The following is a 19,803-nucleotide window of genomic DNA, read 5'->3' as shown; positions in this document are numbered from 1 at the left end:
AATTTTGAAACAGCAGTCGTATCTTGCTTTTTTTTTTTAAGTTTGCTGTTGCGTTGCGTCACTTCCGCCGAAGCGGAAGTCCCAACCACGTGTCGGACCAATGGCTGTTTACTGTAGTTGGACAATCAGCGCCTCGCCGTTTTGCAAGCTCGCCGTATAACATTTAAAACGCGAAGTTCACAACAGTGCGATGCCGAAGGTGAAAAAGTCTAGAACGGTTGGCGCGGAGAAGAGCGTCGGGGCGATGGCGCTGGCCGACCAGATCCTCCAGGGGGACGCAGTCAGAGCCAAAGGGCGACCGAAGAGCAGGGACGCCGGGGCGGAGAGCGAGGATAACTACGTCGACGATCGCCTGTCACGGAAGATCCTTCAGCAGGCGAGAATCCAGCAGGAAGAGCTTCAGGGAGAATACGGCCTGTCGTCGGAGAAGAAGAAGGCACCGGTAACTGTTCTCGGTAAGAGGAGTCTGAACTACAGTGTGGCAATCGAGATACTCAGAACTACAAACATGGCCGGACACCGCCTATGTACTATCCGAGGGATGTGCAGAATTCTGGTATCAGGTGGAAAACAGGTCCGTGGCCACTGAGCTGCAAATAACATCTGTATAAACACTTTTCATTAACTTTATTTTAGCATTGTATTACTAAGATGACATATATTCATCAGCCTAAAGGTTTAAACCTCAACCCATCACTGCTGACGTGGTGACAGGTGACTAATGTACAAGGAATTGATGGCAACATTTCAAACCCCACTTGGATTTGAAACTGGTAACAAGTCTAATGTGAAGCTGCATCAAAGGGTTCTCTCTGTTTTACGCATGGGGCAGTATATTTGACCGCAGAGTGAGATCCACGCAGGAACGGTGGGTTTACCGGAGGAATCGAGTAGCATGTGACCGAACTAACATTTTTCAGGATCTGGAGCTCAGGATGCAGATTCAGATGAGGAGTGGCCGGCACTGGGGGAAGCCGGCGCCAGTGCTGACGTTGGGTTTGAAACCGAAATCACCGTCGACCCCGATGATGAAAAGGCCATTGAGTTGTTCATGAATAAGAATCCGCCAATGAGGTGAGAACAGAGAATTCACTTTCATTATGGCACTCCTTTCTTTTGTGGCATAAATAGTGCACCTTCATTTCATATATATTTGCGTCTCTTGCAGACGGACCTTAGCCGACATTATCATGGAGAAGATAACAGAGAAGCAGACTGAGGTGGGGACGGTCATGTCCGAAGTGTCCGGGGTTCCGATGCCCAAGCTGGACCCCAGGGTAATAGAGGTGTACAGGGGTGTCAATAAGGTGAGCCCCCCAGGATGCACGTCCCCCCAAAATACCTGCATGTATTTACCAACATACGGACATATTTGAAGAACATCAATGTAGGAGATTCCAAAGTGTTTAGTAGAGGAACGCTGTAATTGTTGACTTCTTCAGAAACACGCTATCCCCTTGGGCCCCGCTGAATGACATTTACCGTGCATTCACTGCTTTCTTCGCCTCAGGTTCTGTCCAAATATCGCAGCGGCAAGCTCCCAAAGGCGTTCAAAATAATACCAGCGTTGTCAAACTGGGAACAGGTGCTCTATTTGACTGAGCCGGAGAGCTGGACCGCAGCCGCCATGTACCAGGCCACAAGGTGAGGTCTCCTCGGGTCTGACTGGTTGGTATTCCGAGTGTCATTTTGAGTGCAGATATTTCAATTTCATGATTTTGGCATCTGTCTCTCAGAATCTTTTCATCCAACCTCAAAGAGCGAATGGCCCAGCGATTTTACAACCTGGTGCTCCTGCCCCGAGTACGAGATGACATCGCAGAGTACAAGAGACTCAACTTTCATCTGTACAGCGCCTTGAAGAAGGCCTTGTTTAAGCCGGGAGCTTGGTTCAAAGGTCAGACATCTTTCAGATGAGAAGACGCCATGTCTGTATTTATGAGCGATAAGCCTAGCTTAGCATTAGAACCGTGACTGCAGACAAACAGCAGGGTCCAAAGTGAATAATCCACCCACCCACATTTTTGTAGATTTTCTGCAACCATTTCTCAATGCACTGACAACGCTTAAGTTGACCAGGACAAACTGACAATCTTTTTAATATGACACATGGTGAATATTCTTTTTAACATTTATACAAATCCTGTGTTTTTTTTCTGTGTTCCCACTATGTTGCGGGAGTGACTCAACTGTCTTTTAACCCTGGAAAGCTTGTATTTACCAATTTTGAAAACCAATAATGTGGAATCACCACTGAGGGGCAGTGCTGTTCACCAAAACACAACTCTGGGCAAGGAGCAGCAGACGCTGAGCTAGTTGAAAAATGGGGGAAATGTATTCCCATTTGATACATATACTGACTCTGGCCCCCGTTATCTGAAACCATTTTTAAAGTCTCATTTTGATTTAGTCTTATGAGAGTGATGACGCATGTGTCTAAGCTTCTGTTTTTTGCAATCTAAGGCCGTTAAATTTGATCCGAAACCAAGGAGGAACATTATGATGTCTCCATTATGTAAAAGGTGTGAAAGTTTGCTTATTTGTTCATGTCACGCCATCATACCATCACTCTGTATTCATCACAGGCGTGGTTTTGTTTTCTACAAGGAAGCGCCTGTGACATTAATGAGGCGTCGCTAATTAAATCTATTTGAGTAATGGAGTCCGGCATAATGGGCTCCATTGTCTATAAAAATGTGAAGAAGGATATACTGGCATATGTTTTTTTTTTATTTGGGATTGTCTCACCAGTCCCTTTACTTGTCTTCTTTCAAACAGGGATACTAATCCCGCTCTGTGAATCCGGGACCTGTACCCTCAGAGAGGCCGTAATCATCGGAAGTATACTCACAAAGTGTTCGGTCCCCGTGCTCCACTCAAGGTAGGGTGTCTACTCACTCCCCCTTACATTTCAACTTCGGTTGTGTGTGTGTTCTCTACAGTCCAGGCAAGGTGAGTTAAGGTTAACGTTGCATAACTTGTCCACTTTATCTTTGTTGTCTTTCAGCGCTGCGATGCTTAAATTGGCAGAGATGGAATATAATGGCGCCAACAGCATTTTTCTGCGTCTCTTGCTTGACAAGAAGTACGCCCTGCCTTTCCGTGTCCTAGATGCCTTGGTGGCTCACTTCCTGTCCTTCCGCAACGAAAAGCGTGTGCTTCCTGTGCTATGGCATCAGAGTTTACTCACCCTGGCCCAGCGCTACAAGGCTGACCTGGCCTCGGAGCAGAAGGCCGCCCTGCTGGACCTGCTGAAGATACAAACACATCCTCAGGTCTCTGCAGAGATTCGGAGAGAACTGCAAAATTCGGAGTCACGGGATCTTGAAGTTGGGCTCCCTGCCACTTTTGAAATGGACTGAATTCACTGTGGTCGTCCCCTTTTCTCTGATGGCAACACCCATGCTGCTTCTGCAAGATAAATATTCTTATTTAATGATATCCCTCGGTCTAAGGAATTTGTAGCAGATATTTTTCTGTGCTTTTTTCCCCCGCGGTATACTTCAATTACTCACACCCGGAATAGCTGCACATTTTGGTGAACCATTTTTCCATTAAAAACTAATTGAACGAATACTGTTTTGTCAGGTGTTCCTGGTTTTGTGAGAGAAACAGCCTTGTGTGCAAAAACTATTATCTTTATCTACATAGCTGAAAAACAAACTGCAGGAGATTGTTTGAGCTGTCAAATAGACGAGGAGTTATGGCACGCTGTCGAAGCCTTGATCCAGACATGTGCCTTGCAGGGAGTCGGGCCAACACGAGTTCCTAGAACTGCTTCAGCTGTTTTTGAACATCTTAAGAACATTTTCTTTTAATATTCCCTGATTTAGTGATTTGATCATAGGAAACTGCAAACATCCCAAGTCTTCCATGGGCGCATGGAGGGCTTGGAGGTTTTCCAACCCTTTGTTTACATAAAAAATACAAACTTAACCTGTTCTGTCAGGTGCACCTAAGATATTATGGTGTCGCTTTTAGTCTCACTGCAGCATTTGAGGGGCCTCAGGCAGTTTAACAGGTTTGCAAACAAGAAAAAGGGCAGGATTAAGAGTTCAAGGAAATAGTTAAAGTTTCCCCATGACCTTGAGAAAGTGGCATAATAGCAGGGGAAACAATAGCATGGTGTGCTAGCTACTGACCACTGTTACACTGCTAGCTAGTACAAGATTTAAAGAAATAACACAGATATAAAGTAAGATAAAATTTTGTTTTATAAGCAACGTAATTTCAAGGCCGGTTAAATGTTAGGTTTCTGTTCAAAATGTGATGATTTCGTCAATTTAATTTTCAAGTCACTGCTTAAATAATGCTAGCCAGCGCTAATATTAAAACTCGTAATGAACCGATGCTAACATTTTAACTCGGGCGACAAACATTTAGTCGGTCCCTTTATTTTAATACTCGCTTGTTTTTCTTTTTTGAAAATGGGTTAAACTCCGTAATGTCCAGGCTTTGAAATAGACTTATAACAGAAACGTCAGATTCCTCTTACTTACCGATAGCTAACTAAAGTTAGCTAGGAGTTACAATGGCCGGGCTTCGCGGGTAACATGATGCTTAATATTTGGCGGACATTGTGGCCGCGGTCGAACATTTAATAGGCTTATTTCATTTTTTTTTCTTTTTAAATGTGTTAAAATCTTAACGTTGACATCTCGAGAACGCCCTGGAAGCGTTGCGGGTATATTCCGAAACGGACGCCGTATTCCTCTAACAGCTAGCTAAAGTCAGCTAAATGTAATGATAACCGAGTAACAGCTAGCTTAACAGTTGTCGGACATTTGTTCGGCCCTTCATTTCAGCGTTCCATTTCTCTTCAAAAGTGTTACAATATTAACGTTGACAAACCGGGGAAGCCCTGGTAGCGTTTTCGGGTATACTCCGAAACGGGCGCCTGGTGTTTAACCCGGTCATCGTATTCCTCTAACTGATAGCTAGCTAAAGTCAGCTAAAAGTAATGATAACCGAGTAGCAGCTAGCTGTATGGTTATCTGACATTCTACAACCAGGTAATCGGCAATATGAATCTTTGAGGTGATTTTGGAGAGGATTTCGTTAAGATGAGGCTTGGAGCGGCTGTGAGAGCAGGTTGCGACACAGCCCTTGTCGGTGACCCCCGGGCATTGCACAATCTGAGGGCCCGGGAAACCGCTAGCAACCTGTCCTCCAACTTTGGTCAAGTGCAGACCCAGATTGAGCCTTACATGAGGAGGATGCTGGCAGTGTGGATGCTTCAGGTACAAAAGTTGCTGTTCAAAATGTTCAACTCCACATAAGGCATGTTGTGGTGTCACAGATGGGTTCTCCACACAGGTATGCGAGGAGCAAAAGTGCGAGGAGGAAGTGTTTCCCCTGGCCATGCATTACCTGGACTCTTACCTGAGCCGCCATGCCGTGGAGAGGTCAAATCTGCAGCTCCTTGGGGTCGTTTCCATGTTTCTGGCCTCCAAGATGAGGGAGACTGTTCCTCTCACCGCCAACAAGCTGCACATCTACACAAACAACTCCATTCCAGTGTCTGACATCCTGGTAAACAAATAACAACAACACCTCCACCTTGCATGGGATGGTGCAAATCGTTGGCATCCGATGCAAACGTACCTCATTCACTGGCTCCCTCTCAGTTATTTAAATTAAAAACACATAACTTTTGTAATATCATCCCTTTTAAACATGACTCACTGATTACCAGGGTTTGTTTGAGGTTGAATGACGGCCACCTTCATAGTTTTCATTCTCCCTTGGTGGTGTTCCTGGATAAACATTGAAATATAAATGTTGTCCCCATCAATACGTTCATATCTTATTTCATATACATGTTTCTTTTACACCATTTTAACGTGCTTCACTTCACTGCCGTCCACCAACTGTCTCTCAGTCTCGTCCAAAAAGGTTTCTCAAAGATATCTACCAAAGGGAGAAAAAAAAACTAAAAAACAAAGATCACAATTTGAAAGGGGGGCAGCACTCAGATCACTTCAAAATATGACAAAAATAATAAAAAAACTACATCAAAAGTATGTCAGGAAAATACAAGAGTTGTGTATAAATGAACCTGTTAATCTTTTTGCGTCTCTTAAAACCTCCCGCAGCAAAAACAAGAATGTGTGTGTGTGTGTGTGTGAAGCAGTGGGAGGTGGTTGTGGTGTCCCGTTTAGGCTGGTGTCTGGCCTCCGTGGTCCCCTCTGACTTCCTGGAGCCAATTATCCGCTTTCTCTCTTTTATTCTGCCTCATCACCTCCAAACGCTGCGCCGGCATGTTCACGGTTACGTCGCCCTGGCAGCCATAGGTAAGTTACATAATCGTTATGAAATCCAGCAAACGAGCGCGTGCACCGGTGGGCTCGATCTAAAGTGTCGCCTCGGCTTATCGTTTTCAAATTTTTTCTACTCGGCCCAATTTTTAACGCGGCCTCGGGGGAAAAAAAAAGAGAGCGCTGCACAAGTAGCGAAAATGATTTACATTCTGCGCGGGGAAACAATGAGCACAAAGCAGCTATAACTTTGATCGCAGCGTGTCAGCAGTTCATTTAGGAGACAGAGAGCTGAGTTTGTGTAATCCTGCATTGTCCGCTGTGAAAGACCCGCGTCGCTCTATTCAGCGAGCCCTTCCCACGAATCTCTGTGATGCTGCCCGAGGCGTCACCGTCGCGGGGACACAGCCCAGGCCCTTTCAGACCGACGAGGACCCTAAATCCACAACATTAAGATGGGGCCTTGCTCCCAACATACCAGGCCATTCAGAGAGGTGCGCACGGAAGGATCGAATGGCCGGCATTATGGCCGCCCGAAGCGCTTTGGGATATTATATCCAGCTGTCATGTTTTGTCAAATAGCAGCGAACAAGCGCTCGCCTTTTGTGTGTCCGGGGCGTGCCCGCCATCACCGCCTTTCCCCAGGCGATGGGCAGCGAATGTACGCTGAGCCATCTTCTCCTTCATTCCCCAGACCTTAGGTTTTCAGAGTTCCTGCCCTCCACTGTCGCATGCGCCTGCGTGATGGTCGCCACGCAGAAGCTGAAGCTGGTGGACACCGCCGGCTCCTTGGATGCAGCGACGAGGAGCCTGGCCAACCTCCTGGCCATCGAACCGGTAGGGCCGATGTTTAACCGGCACCTCCAGATCAGAGTGAAAATCTGCCGCTGACGCCGAGCACAAACAATATGGAGGGAAGAAAAACACCACCGTGCTCATGTATTATTCACCCTGAACCTGTGCGGTTTTCTGCATCTGACCCCAAACCAGGAGCGTGTGGTCCTGTGCCGCGACCGGCTGGAGAGCGCGCCGGAGCTCTGCCTGCTCTCCGGTTTTCAGGCCGGCGTTTGCAGACCGGGGGCCTCGGAGGTCGGCGACCCCCCCGCGGACATCCAGGACGTGCCGGCGGTCCCTCAGGAAACCCGGCTCCTCCCCGCCGCCGCCGCCGCGGGCTCGGCTGACCTGCAGGAGAACAAGATGGAGCTGGCAGAAATGTGAACGCTGGCAGAGCCGTGCCGCGCTGAGAAGTCGTTTGTTTTTTTTTTTCTTTTGTACCGAAGCTGAACTTTCATACTTTTATCCAGATTCAGAGCAGCTTGTTTCTCTGGCACTGTTACCGGATTGATTCCAAATGTGATAGCGATGTTTAAAATGCAGCCGTTTCAATGTTTTGTCTAAATCGAAGAAACAGCCTGAACCTTACGCAGTTCTTATCTTCGCATGTGGTTCAAAGAGTGGAATCATTCCCCGCCCCTGTAAATTAATCAAACATGTACGCAGGAGATTTATACCTCTGCAATAACCTACATCAGCACACAGGTGTATTGTTGTGTCTTTATTGGTTTCCCATCCTGGTCACAGTCACTTAATGGATAAGCCAGTAACTTTGGCAAACATGACTTTTGCTGTATGAGGACAAAAGTATTGAATGAGCCCGCGAGAAAAACACTAAGGACATGCATGCATGCTCTGTAAAGGATATCTAAAAAATAAAAAAAATAAAAAAAAAAAAAACATCAGCTCTTAAGGCAATGTCTTTGTTTTCCAGAAATGCGATCATTGAGTTGACATACGGTTGCTTGCTTAACATTCCTGCAAAGTTTGCAAAACCCCCCCCCCCCCCCCTCGGACAAATATTAAAAGCAAATTAACTGTCCTTTTACGGGATCACAATTAGCCACAGAAGCGACTCCGGCTCAGCGGCCAGCATGAAACGGAAGCCGAACTATTTATAACCTCTGCTTTTTCGATGGCCTGATAAGGTGCGAGGCTTTTATTGACGCTTCGACTCGGTGACAGCCGGTCGTGTCCAGTTGAGACAAATCAAACAAAAGCCCTCTTGTTTGGCCACTAGCCGTTGTTGATAAAGCGAGATTATCCGAGCATTCGGATAGGGGGGCCTTAAATATCCCGTCAAACTCGATTCGTAACCACCAGCAAACAAATAAAGAATCTTAAAGAGTGGATTCAATGTCATACGGCCGAGCCTCCTTCCAGTTTCACCAGGATTTGTTTTTAACTAGACTAAAACAATGACACCTGAGCTCCAGGATCGGTATTCTGCTGCGTGACAGAACAAGCGCAGCCGGGCGAGGCTTCACTTTCAAGCACACGTCACGGTTTTCCTCCCGTGGAAAAAGAAATTATTTGCCGCAGCCGATCCGTGAGAACCTGCCGCCTGCGTACCTGAGTTTGCCCGGGAGCGAAAGCGAGTCCGACCGGTAGCTCCTGACGCGTTTATACGTCACGGGAATCGTTCAAGTCAGCGAAACACAAGGACAGGAAAGTCCCACGAAAAAAAACGCACGGCGGTCGGACAAAAAAAAAAAAAAAAAAACAACCCTCGCCATCTTTTCCTGGTGTTTAAATCATTTAAAAAAAAAAAGCACTTTGGTGTCGTGAGATACTTCCCCTATTTTATTGCCTCACAAATGCGGTAAAGAGCGATTTGGCCGGCAAAGAGAAACATTCATTCGACCAAAACATCATTCCCAGGCCTGTTTTTTTCTTTTTTTTGGTTAAAAGATCTCTATTTTTTTTGCTTTGAAAACACTTTCACCGGGAAGCCCTCGTGTCGAAGATCGGAGCCCCTGAGAAAAACGGTTGAAATGCACGTCCGTCGATTACACTTTGCAAATACGATCAAGCGTTCAGGCGTTGCGAGCTCAGAGAAGCCGGCGCTGTTTATAATCTCTTCCCTTTTTGGTACTGAGTTCCTCTTAGCGAACGATGCGCTTTGGCTTCGTCGCCGCGGCGACTCGTCCCGCCGTCATTTTTCCGAAACGGAGACCGTCCGCGTGTCCTTAGCTGGCGGCGGAGCCTCGGAGGCCCAGGGCCTGCTTGTAGGCCTCCGTTACGTTCTCGCAATCCGTGATGGAGAAGACGCTGTCGGAGACTCCGGCGCCGTAGCGGTTCCACGGCCTCTGCAGGCCTCGCTCGGCGAGGAAGCCGTCCTCCTGGATGGCCAGCAGGTTGTCGGCCGACACGCACCCCCTCATGGCGGTCTTGGCCGGCTTGGCCAGCTGCGCCGGGGGTCCCGCGCGGTCCGGCAGGTCCAGCTGGTCGAAGGACTCCGACGACAGGATGCTGTCCTCGCTGATGGCGCCGCCGGGCCTCGACCTGGCGCCCTCGCGGGGCAGAGTGACGGCCAGCTGGTCCAGAGAGCCGAACTCCTGCAGGCCGCCGGAGGAGAACTTCCCGTTGCGCTTCAGGATGCCCTTCCTGTGGGTCGGCGCCGAGGGGCACTCTTTAGTTTGCGGCACCCAGCCCGAGTCGCTGCTCTCCGGAGAGGAGGAGTAGTAGCCCGACTCCTGCTCCGTGGGCTTCTTCAGAATACCTTTGCGTGGCTGCGGCGCAGACGCCGCCGGCGGCGCGCCCGCCTGCGCCGACAAACCCAAGATGTCCGGGGATTCTACGGCGCCGGCGGGCGGGGTTTCGTTCGTCGCTTTCTGTTTGGCGCTGTTCCTCCTCTTTAAAATCCCCTTAGACGGCCGGGCGTCCGCACCGCCTTCGTGAGCCGGCTGGGAGACGTTGTTCTCCTTCCGCGACCTCCGAAGGGAACGCTGCCGCACCACCTCCGCCCCGGCGCCCTGGGAGCGCAGCAGGCAGCGCATCTTGGAGCCGTTCTCCAGCAGGGGCCTGGACGTACGCCGCAGCCAGCTCGCCACGCCGGCGAGGCCCGCCGCGTGCGGCGCGGAGGGCGCGGCGGCGGCCTGCTCCGCCGGGCCGCTTTTCGTCTCCGCCAGCAGGGACCGCTGGTAGCCCCAGTTCAGCCACCAGTGGCCCGCTATCTCCTCCATGGTGGCCCGACGCTCGGGGTTCACCATCAGCATCCAGCGGATCAGCCCGCAGGCGTCTGACAAAGGAGACGGAACAGCTCGAGTCAGAAAAGTTTAAAATGTCCAAAAAAAAAAAAAAAAAAAAAAGTGTGAAAAGGGGCTTGTTTCTAATACACTGCTCAAAAAAATAAAGGGAACACTTATAAAACACATCCTAGATCTAAAATGAATGAAATATTCTTATGAAATACTTTGCTCTTTACACAGTTGAATGTGCTGACAACAAAATCACACAAAAATGATCAATGTCAAAATTAAAGTGTAAAAACACACTCCAGGCTGATCCAACTTTGATGGCATGTCCTTAAAACAAGTCAAAATGAATCTGTGTTGCTTCCTGAGTGGACACTATGATTTCACAGAAGTGTGATTGACTTGGAGTTACATTGTGTTGTTCAAGTGTTCCCTTTATTTTTTTGAGCAGTATATTTATGTTTCTCTTCCTCGCCCTCACATGTTCCCCAAACAGGTGCGTTTACCGTACGTCAGGGGAAAAAGAACAACAATCCATCAGCGGAGGCGGTGAGTTTGCAACATTCTTGTCGAGGCAACTGGATTTGAATTCATCACCTGAAGACGAGGCTGCTTCAGTTCAGCGGGTTCAAGTCCACTCGCCGCGACAAGAATGCGCCGTGACCCGGAAGGCCTGGGGGGCCTCCGCAGACACGGGTTTGTAGCAGCTTTTAAGAAAACGACGTCATCCGACAGTTCTACCTGGATTCCAGGTGCGTCGACTCACCAGAGGGGTTGTTTGGTTTGCGGTAATTTCCGGTGCTGATCTGCTGGACCAGAGTCTTGTGGTTGTTCCCGTCGAAGGGCATGGTGCCGTGGACCATGGTGTACAGCAGCACCCCGAGGGACCAGGTGTCCACCTCCGGCCCGCGGTACGGCCGGCCGTTCACGATCTCCGGGGAGGCGTAGAGCGGGCTGCCGCAGAACGTCTGCAGGTACTCGTCTCCTCGGTAAAGGTTCGACAGGCCGAAATCTGCGATCTGCGAAGGTGGGAAATCCAGTCTGACCTCCGGGTCGTACCGTTCCCGTCCGGTATAATAATCACGCGAAAGAGCGTGTCGGCTTACCTTCACATCGCCGCTGCCGTCGAGCAAAATATTCTCCAGTTTCAGGTCCCGGTGTACGATTCCATTCTGGGACAGAGAGAGAAAGGGTTGGCGGGGTGAATTCATGTAAGCAAAATTCCACTCGTTACGCATCGGTTTACTGGAAGGCTTGTTATTTTTCTTTTTGTTTTGATTTCCAACCAGTGCAGGACACATTCTTTGCAACCCCCCCCCCCCCTGACCCCTCTTCCCGGTACGTCAGCCCCTGTACGCCTCATTGTCCGTGCTCCGCGGGGGGGAATGCCTCCGGCCAACGTTCAAGTCCGGTTCACCTTTAGAAATGCGGGTCAGCTGCTTCTTAAAGCGCTCACGGCGTGGAAACGGTGTTTTTCGTGGGGGGGTTAGCGTTAAGACGACGACGACGTGTGTTTACAGGCTTTTTCCGAGATGTGAAATAGATAGCCATTTCTACACTGTGCAGGAGAAACGCGGCCTTCGGATTTAATTTCGCGAACCGAAGCGGTGTTTCACCGTTGATCCGGCACCAAAAACAACCAGCGCTCTTTTGAAACTTTTTATTTGTGGTAAAAATACGAAAAGGAATTAAAGATAATCTTAATATAATGGCTGTGTTTCTGCTGTTCTTTCTCTCCTTGCTAGCACTCATACTGGTTTCCTACGCTAAATAAATAGCAAATAGCCTTCTCGCTAACGCTATCACCAGCTAGCTCGCTATCGTTAATCCAAACTAAGTCAAAGTTTATTGTCAATACTGCCAATACAGAGCATTAAAATAGCGTTACTCGAAGACCCACGGTGCTAAAGTACAAAACATTAGTCATAAAGATCGACGAACAAGTTAACTTTTTAACAGCGCTATCGCTAGCACTTTTAACCTTTCTGGGAGCCACTAGCTAGCTTACCGAAAAGCACAAAAAGCGCAATATCAGGAGAACACAACAATAAAAGACGTAAACAAAGCGGAGTAGCATGGAGGGCCGCTACGCTACAACACGTAAATTTGATTTTAAACTCAGTTCGTAGGTCGATTGAAATCGTTGTGTATATATACACGTGTGTGTGTGTGTGTTTGGAGCTCTTTCTGTTCTATCACACCCTCATTAGAGTGTGAGTTCATCCGTGTGTGTGTGTGTGTGTGTGTGTGTGTGTGTGTGTGTGTGTGTGTGTGTGGGCGGCTGGCTGGGCTCCCCTCAGACTAAACGTCCATTCCCCTCCGCATTGTTCTCCAAACCAGCCGGCCGGAGACGAGTAAAGGCCGTTATGTAACCCCAAACTTGATTGGGGGAAAAAAAGTAACGGCGTGACCTCACCTGGTGGCAGTAGTGCACGGCGGACACGATCTGCCTGAAGAAATGGCGCGACTCGCGTTCGGAGATGCTCCTCCTGTCGCAGATGTAGTCGTAGAGGTCTCCGCGGCTGGCGTACTCCATCACGATCACGATTTTGTCCTTGTTTTCGAAAACTGCGGACAGGGAGGGGGGGGGAGAGAGGACGAGCGTCAGTCCCGGGGGGTGGTTAGCAGCCGCCTCGCCGTCAAACGTGCACGGAAGACCCCGGGTACCCCCTCTTTTGTCATCGCGGGACATGCAAGCGCCACTTATGTAACCCTGAAAGACCTGCGTGACCCTCTGAAGCCAAACAGAGACTTATTGAAGGGAGATTGGTTTCCCCCTTCTCACTCTGGAGGTGTCACACACACACACACACCTTCGTATATGGTGATGATGTGCGGGTGACAGAGCGACGACATGATCTCGATCTCCCGCCGGATGTGGACCAGGTCCTGCTCATCCTTGATCTTCTCCTTCCTGATGGACTTGATGGCCACCTGTGGAGGGACGGGAGATTTGAAAACGTCCGGCTGAAGAAGCAAAAATCATCTGCGTTGAGGAGAAAAGGGGGTGGGAACCGGGTCAGCTTTTGTTGCGGTTGTATTGCAAAACCGTTATGATGTGTGTGTGTGTGTGTCTAAAAGACGGCGGGATGCTCGGGATTCCTCCGTGCGTCACCGGCTCGGGGCGGCAGATGGCGACCGGTTGTCCTCGCTGCCCCCCGTGTCCTGAACCCCCGGGGCCCCACACACACACACACACACAGCTGAGTAAAGCAGCCGTGTCATGTCAGCCTCATCACACCCGCCGGTGAATCACCGTCTGCACACACACACACACACACACACACACACACACACACATAAACACCCCTCTTCTGGGAAGTGTGGTTTCCTCTATTTGTCTGCAAAGCTGCTGGACTGGTGGCTGAACACCACACTCTCCAGGGGTTCACACCCCGTTGAGGTTATCTGTGTGTGTGTGTGGGTGTGTGTGTGTTTTGTAAAGAGCACCCAGCCTACGCAATGAGCACCAAGAGGCTGAAATCCCAGAAATTCAACACGGGCCCTCGATGTTTGCCTTTACGCGGCCAGACGTCAGACGCTTTCGTACTTCCTGCACAGGGGGAGCCTGGACGGGACCCCCCACCTCGACACACACACACACTTCATGCAAATGAAGTTAATATTTAATAAAAACTAAAAAAAAGGTTTGGCCTCCTGGAATCCACCTGAGAGCCCGGACGCTCGCTGTGTTTCCCACCCCCACCTAGCAGACAAAGAAAGTGACCTTACTTCCCTGACACCCCCCACTGCCAAGAAACGCCTTTCCTTGATGACCACATTCCACCAGGAGGTTCAGGTGTGGAAACACACACACACACACACACACACACACACACACACACACACACACACACACACATAGACGGTGTGCTTGCAGGAACAGATCTGTGGCAGCAGAGCACGTTTCCACCACCATGAACTAGAAACCTAGCTCCAGGGATAGGAGTGCACCCCCCCCCAAAACACACACACACACACACATTAAACAAACACAGCTCAAAGGCAAATACTCACAGTGCAATAACCCTTTACTTTAATATACCTTTATTTTTTTGAAATATAATGTATGAGAGATGAGATGAGAACAATTTTTTCCCGAAGGAAATTGTTGTGCCAGAGTTTCAAGCAAAAACATAACAATAATAGATAATAGTAGGAAGGAGGGAGAACAAGAAATACAATAAAATATAAAGTGTCAAGGTTAAGGCTATCAAGTGTTTTAAGGTCTTAAGTTCAAAGATTTGAAGATTCCCTGCGGCTGAGGGAAGAGGAATTAATGTATGAATGTATGTTTTGTATCTCTGCGTGTTTAATCTGCTTGTAGGCAACCAAGAGCAATTTCTCCCCCTGGAGATTAATAAAGTATTTTGATTTAAAATTGCTTTTTTCTTTTGCTTTTGTTTGTGTGCCATGCGTCCGAAGCGGCCAGTGAAGGTCGCGCAAGTGGAGCACCGGAGTTCAAAACCATCAGAATTAAAAAAAAAAAAAAAAAAAAAGAATAAAAAAATAAATAAAATAAAAAAAGGATGTCGGAGGACCTACCAGTCTTCCAGATCTTTCCCTGGCCTTCTTCACCTTCCCGTAGGTGCCTTTCCCGAGGGTCTCCAGGAACTCGTAGCGGTGTTTGAGGTTGTGTTTGTGGTGGTGCCTCTTCACGGCCTGCTTCCTCCCGGGGGAGCCGTCCATGCTGCGGGGTTCTGCGGGGTCGTTCGCTCGGCGGCTCCCCCACCGGTGGTGCGTTCAGGGGCTCCGGGCGCGTCCGTCCACCGCGGCGGCCAGGAAGCCTCTGGCGGCAGGTGGGCGGCCGGCAAGCCGGCAGAGGCGCTCCGTCCCGCGGGCGTCACACCGCGGAGGGGCGGGGCGGATCCAGGTGCGCCGGGGAGCGCTCCATTCCGACACCCGGATCTGCCGGCGGCTGTCCGAGGTGGAGTTACCTATAAAATAATAATTTTCTTATTAAAAAAAAAAAAAAAGATAAGATAAACTTGATTGATCCACATACAAGTACACAACCAGAACTAAATAATAAGAACAACTTTATTTATCCCGATGAAATTGTTGTGCCAGAGTTTCAAGTAAAACATAACAATAATAAATAATAGTAGGAAGGAGGGAGAATAAGAAATACAATAAAGTGTCAAAGTTAACTACATGGAACGCATAACAGCAAACTTACGACTTCAGACAGACCTATATCTTGACAAATGGGCACCCATTAAAAAATATTTGGAGAGTTGAAGATATTATCTCTATTTGACTGAGTTAGATGTTTTTTTTTTTTAGTTTTATTTTATTTTATTTTTCGCTTGCTATTGAGGAACTAAGTGACCTATAAGAATATTGTATAATGTGTATCTTGTTATGAGGTTTTGTAAGAATGTGTATGATTCTGTTAAGGAACCTGTTCTAATAAATGTTCAAAGTTAACTAAATTGTTACTAAAGCAAGAAGAAGTAAATAGAAAAAAAAAGGAGAAATTTAGGAAAATAAGACACAAAAGTGAGGAGAAACTCTGGCAGGCAGCTGCCCGAGACAGAATAAGAACAACTTTATTTATCCTGAAGGAAATTGTTGTGCCAGAGTTTCAAGTAAAACCTAACAATAATAAATAATAGTAGGAATTTGTATTAACGGTTAAAAAAAAGGAGGGAGAATAAGAAATGCAAATAAAACTATAAAGTGTCAAAGTCAAGGCTGTAAAGGGTTTTAAGGTGTTTTAAGTGACAATAGAAATAGCAATGACAAGATTAGAATAAAACAAAAATAGTTGTGGTGGGTGAATGGGTGTTCTAAGAATAATTTTCTAATAAAAAAATTATTAAATTAAATTATATTATGGTGGTTTTGGTGTTGGACATAAATGTACATTCAAGATAAGATAAACTTGATTGATCCCCACAGGGGAAACTCCGCACGACATAAAGGAAGAGCAAAGGGGAAAAAAATATGTCAAGAGATAAAAAAGTAAAATAATTATGAATACAAATACAGAGACAGAAGAGAACAAAACATCAGCAAATAAATAGGCAGCAGCTACAACATCAAGGATAATAATGGGTGTTATAAGTGTAATTTTACAATTTAAAAATTAAAAATGTATGCAATTATTTGAAAATATACAATTTGTAAAATTATTTTTATTATGGTGATTTTGCTGTTGGAAATAAATGCACATTCTGCGAGTAGACTTGACTTCTTTTATACGATTAAGATAAGATAAACTTGATTGATCCCCACAGGGGAAATTCCACACAACATAAAGGAAGAGTAAAGGTGAAAAAATGTATCAAGGAATAAAAAAGTAAAATAAATATGAATATAAATATAAATATAAATAGAGAGACAGAAGAGAGTAAGACATCAACAAATAAATAGGCAGCAGCAACAACATCAGGGATAATAATGGGCTTTATAAGAAGAATTTTTCAATTTAAAAAAATATTATGATTAGGATGGTGGTTTTGGTGTTGGAAATAAATGCATATTCTATTAGCAGACTTGACATATTTTATCTCATTAAGATAAGATAAGCTTGATTGATCCCTATTTGGGAAATTCCTTTGTCACAGCAGCAACAACGTAAAATAAATATGAATATAAATATAAATAGAGAGACAGAAGAGAGCAAGACACCCATGAATGGACAGCGGGGAGAACAATAACAACATTATTTCATGATATATATTAACAAATACAGTGGGGAGAACAAGTATTTGATACGCCGCTGATTTTTCAGCTTTCATTGTGTGATTTTGAAGTAAATAATTTGCTTTTTATTGCACGACATAAATATTTGACACATCAGGAAAAAAAAAACAGGCTTCATCAAAAATGTGTTATTTTAGTGTTGTCTCCAGAACATCTAACATATGATGGACTCCGGTCACAAAGAGAACCTCAGTATCTTCATAACTAGCTGTCTTCTCCTCACCTCCATCTTTTCCCAGCCTTCCTTTCACGCTTATCTCTGTCTGTTTTTACCGGGACGAGACCGTGTTTATTTTGGCATCTCGCTCTTCGCTCAGGCGTCGCCTTCTTGACCAAACACGCTAATTCCAACACGGGATGCCGAGCGTGGGCCTTCAGAAGGTCCGCCGTTCCCCCCTCTGCACACATCACATCTCACACTTGCATTTTTCTCAAACATTTTTTACGGTCGAACTTTTGTGCGCCGTGGAAAAACTGCAAAGGGGTCGAGTGTACGACGTTGCATGACGTCTGTGCGGCAGAGAAGAAAACAAACAAAAAAAAAAAAACGGCAGCGCCCGGGAACAATGTGGACACGGTGTCTTGTTTGGCGACCGCCTTTACGCACCGATGCACGCGGAGAAAAGAACCCGGCGCACCAAACCGGCTCCGGGACAAAGTCTCTCAGTTGTTGCTCCATGCTCGGTTGTGTTGCGCAATATTGTGTGCAGTTCCTATAAAAGGGATAGACAATTTGTTTCTTTTCATTGCGACTCAACGTCGATCCACAACCGGCGAAATTGCTATAAAAACAACCTATTCTCTTGGAAAGATCTTGATATAATTTTCCAGAGCTGTGGATTCATTTCACTTGTTTTCTGGTGAGGAAATGTGCACTTTTATACTCAACAGTAGTTTAAATTTAGATAAAAACATCCCCCGGTGCATCCCAGACAACCTCCTTAAACAGCCATTAGAAACAGTCTCCGCTTGGATAGAACCACGTTAGGTATTTATGATCACCAGGTTGGATCTTTAACCCTCCTCAGGTTCCAGAGAAGCCCAGGAGGGAGGCCGTATTTGGGAAACGACTTGTACCGTTACCGTGTTTGGCCACCAGGGAGCAGCAAGCGGTTGCACCAATCACCCCTTGGATCAGGGGGGACGCATACTTTTTCGGAAAGTGTCCAAGTCGAAATGAACTGCAGACTATAAAAATGCAAAACACTTAAAGATGTACCCGGTTAACGACAACTCTATGACCGATATTCATTGAACGAATATATCTTGAAATGTATTCGCGGCGAGAACGGCGGCAGAGAGTCTAAATGTACCCAAACGTAGCCGTGTACGATAAGTTTGTTTGTTTAGAAGTTAATTAGGACAGTGTACAAATACATTAAGCACAGAGGCAGAGATGTTTGTACCAGATTATAGCTCATAGCTAATTTCCATCTGTAGTCCTGGACAATACAAATATAAAAAAGTTGGGTTTCGGCAACTGCCAACGCTAAGACGCAGTTATCGTCACCTCCAATTTTTCTACGGTACTTTTGATACTTTCAATCCCCTGAAGATGTCGGAAAAAAGAAGAGCAACTAGTACCGCTCGTGGATCTTCTACCAAGAAGCAAAGGTAGGGTAGCCTACCGTAAGGCTACACGCTTGTACTACTTATATGACGATTTGAATGACATAAAGGGGAATCCTTCGCTTCACGAAGTTGTCGTTGGAACGGATCGTCGTGGTGAAAGGAGGAGTGACTGCATATGTTGGTGTACTTTGCATAATCGCACGACTCTATCCATTTTGTGTCATCTTACTCTGATGACTTGCACTGGATGGACTCGGCCAGGGAAGTGTTGACAGCAGCTACGGCTAGCCGGCCTCAAACACGCTTCCGTAGAGCGGTATTTGGACTTAATGATCTTCATGTGGGAAAAGACCGACTCATATAAATAAGTTGGGATTTTAGTTCCCTCAACCTTCTCCTCCTCCTCAGCTCGCTTTTCGGAGGGAGGTCGGTGTCGTAGTTTTTAATAAATAGTCTGAAAATGACGCGCCGCATTTCCCTGGGGTGCAGCGCTGGCGGATCGGCAGATGAGGCAAACGTACTTCCAAAACAACATAGTAAAAGACCTTTAAGTTTAAAAGAAATAAATTGGAGGGTAACTCGCTGTGTCAGAAAAGGTCAAATGTCAGACTGGCTGGCCCGTACATCAGCTATGTAACAAATTTGACAGTGAGGACGGATGACGGGCTACCTTTGCGGTCGAGGAATAGCTTTTCGGGTTCCGATGGAGCGCGTCGAGCCTCACGAGTCACCGTGCGACACGAGCGTTTCCGCACGGATCGCGGCCCTCCTCCGTCCTCCATCCTGTCGACGCGTGGAAGGCCGGCGTCGCATCGAAGCGTCTGCAGAGGAAAAGGGAACGCGAGGCGTTAACGTCGCTGTCGGTCGGGTCGGTTCTGCCAGCAGAGGGAGCCAACGGGTGGAAAGACAACCCGGCTGCACCGCAAATGTGATGAAAATTTTAGAGATAACGACAAACCGCTGTCGCTGTGCAGTGTGTGTGTTCACAGACCGCCGCTGAGATGAACTGATTATTCACCGATAAAGAGGGGAGATAAGTGGCTTCTTATCGAGTCAGATCGCCGCGGGGGGGAAAAAATCTGCTGTCGTGATGCGAGGCAGTGTCACATGAAACAAAAGAGACGGGAGTGACAACATCGGGTTACGATATCGTGGTGAAATAACATGAGAACATTTCATGGGGGTTCAAAAACAACCTCCTGAATTAAGGCGGCGGAGACTTTCCCAAGTCA

At 47.1% G+C, this 19,803-nt stretch overlaps 3 protein-coding genes across 3 annotated transcripts; 2 read left to right on the top strand and 1 right to left on the bottom strand.

Moving 5' to 3' along the window:
• Positions 1-58: 58 nt before the first annotated feature.
• bysl (bystin-like) lies at positions 59-3,571 on the top strand. Its single transcript, XM_086168204.1, has 7 exons — positions 59-455; positions 921-1,074; positions 1,169-1,307; positions 1,511-1,644; positions 1,737-1,897; positions 2,779-2,881; positions 3,008-3,571. The coding sequence occupies exons 1-7, from the start codon at positions 191-193 to the stop codon at positions 3,360-3,362; spliced, it is 1,311 nt and encodes a 436-aa protein (XP_086024330.1). The 5' UTR covers positions 59-190; the 3' UTR covers positions 3,363-3,571.
• A 1,492-nt stretch (positions 3,572-5,063) lies between these two features.
• ccnd3 (cyclin D3) lies at positions 5,064-7,974 on the top strand. The gene is made up of 5 exons (XM_086168919.1): positions 5,064-5,240; positions 5,317-5,532; positions 6,131-6,293; positions 6,952-7,094; positions 7,248-7,974. Exons 1-5 carry the CDS (start codon positions 5,064-5,066, stop codon positions 7,473-7,475), a joined length of 927 nt encoding a protein of 308 aa, XP_086025045.1. The 3' UTR covers positions 7,476-7,974.
• Positions 7,975-9,176: 1,202 nt separating this feature from the next.
• Positions 9,177-15,093, bottom strand: nuak2 (NUAK family, SNF1-like kinase, 2). Its single transcript, XM_086169082.1, has 6 exons — positions 14,834-15,093; positions 13,102-13,222; positions 12,705-12,856; positions 11,395-11,460; positions 11,055-11,307; positions 9,177-10,332 (listed from the first exon to the last, which is right to left on the bottom strand). The coding sequence occupies exons 1-6, from the start codon at positions 14,975-14,977 to the stop codon at positions 9,281-9,283; spliced, it is 1,788 nt and encodes a 595-aa protein (XP_086025208.1). The 5' UTR covers positions 14,978-15,093; the 3' UTR covers positions 9,177-9,280.
• Between the last annotated feature and the right edge of the window lie 4,710 nt (positions 15,094-19,803).

Source organism: Fistularia commersonii, chromosome 21 (genome assembly GCF_037954325.1).
Source record: "Fistularia commersonii isolate RoL2024-O1a breed Wild chromosome 21, RoL_Fcom_v1.0, whole genome shotgun sequence".
Lineage (NCBI taxonomy): Eukaryota > Metazoa > Chordata > Actinopteri > Syngnathiformes > Fistulariidae > Fistularia > Fistularia commersonii.
Note: the sequence above shows the minus strand (reverse complement) of the source record. Positions and strands in the feature narration are given on the sequence as shown.

Excerpts from the sequence above, each read along its gene's own strand:
- nuak2 (XM_086169082.1), bottom strand. The coding sequence starts at position 14,977 with ATGGACGGCTCCCCCGGGAGGAAGCAGGCCGTGAAGAGGCACCACCAC. Across the intron at positions 12,857-13,101 it reads CATCATCACCATATACGAAG|TTTTCGAAAACAAGGACAAA; the intron begins GTGTGTGTGTGT and ends CCCTGTCCGCAG. Across the intron at positions 10,333-11,054 it reads CAAACCAAACAACCCCTCTG|ACGCCTGCGGGCTGATCCGC; the intron begins GTGAGTCGACGC and ends CTCCTTTGTCAG.
- ccnd3 (XM_086168919.1), top strand. The coding sequence starts at position 5,064 with ATGAGGCTTGGAGCGGCTGTGAGAGCAGGTTGCGACACAGCCCTTGTC. Across the intron at positions 5,533-6,130 it reads TTCCAGTGTCTGACATCCTG|CAGTGGGAGGTGGTTGTGGT; the intron begins GTAAACAAATAA and ends GTGTGTGTGAAG. Across the intron at positions 6,294-6,951 it reads CGTCGCCCTGGCAGCCATAG|ACCTTAGGTTTTCAGAGTTC; the intron begins GTAAGTTACATA and ends TTCATTCCCCAG.
- bysl (XM_086168204.1), top strand. The coding sequence starts at position 191 with ATGCCGAAGGTGAAAAAGTCTAGAACGGTTGGCGCGGAGAAGAGCGTC. Across the intron at positions 456-920 it reads GGCACCGGTAACTGTTCTCG|GATCTGGAGCTCAGGATGCA; the intron begins GTAAGAGGAGTC and ends AACATTTTTCAG. Across the intron at positions 1,075-1,168 it reads AATAAGAATCCGCCAATGAG|ACGGACCTTAGCCGACATTA; the intron begins GTGAGAACAGAG and ends CGTCTCTTGCAG.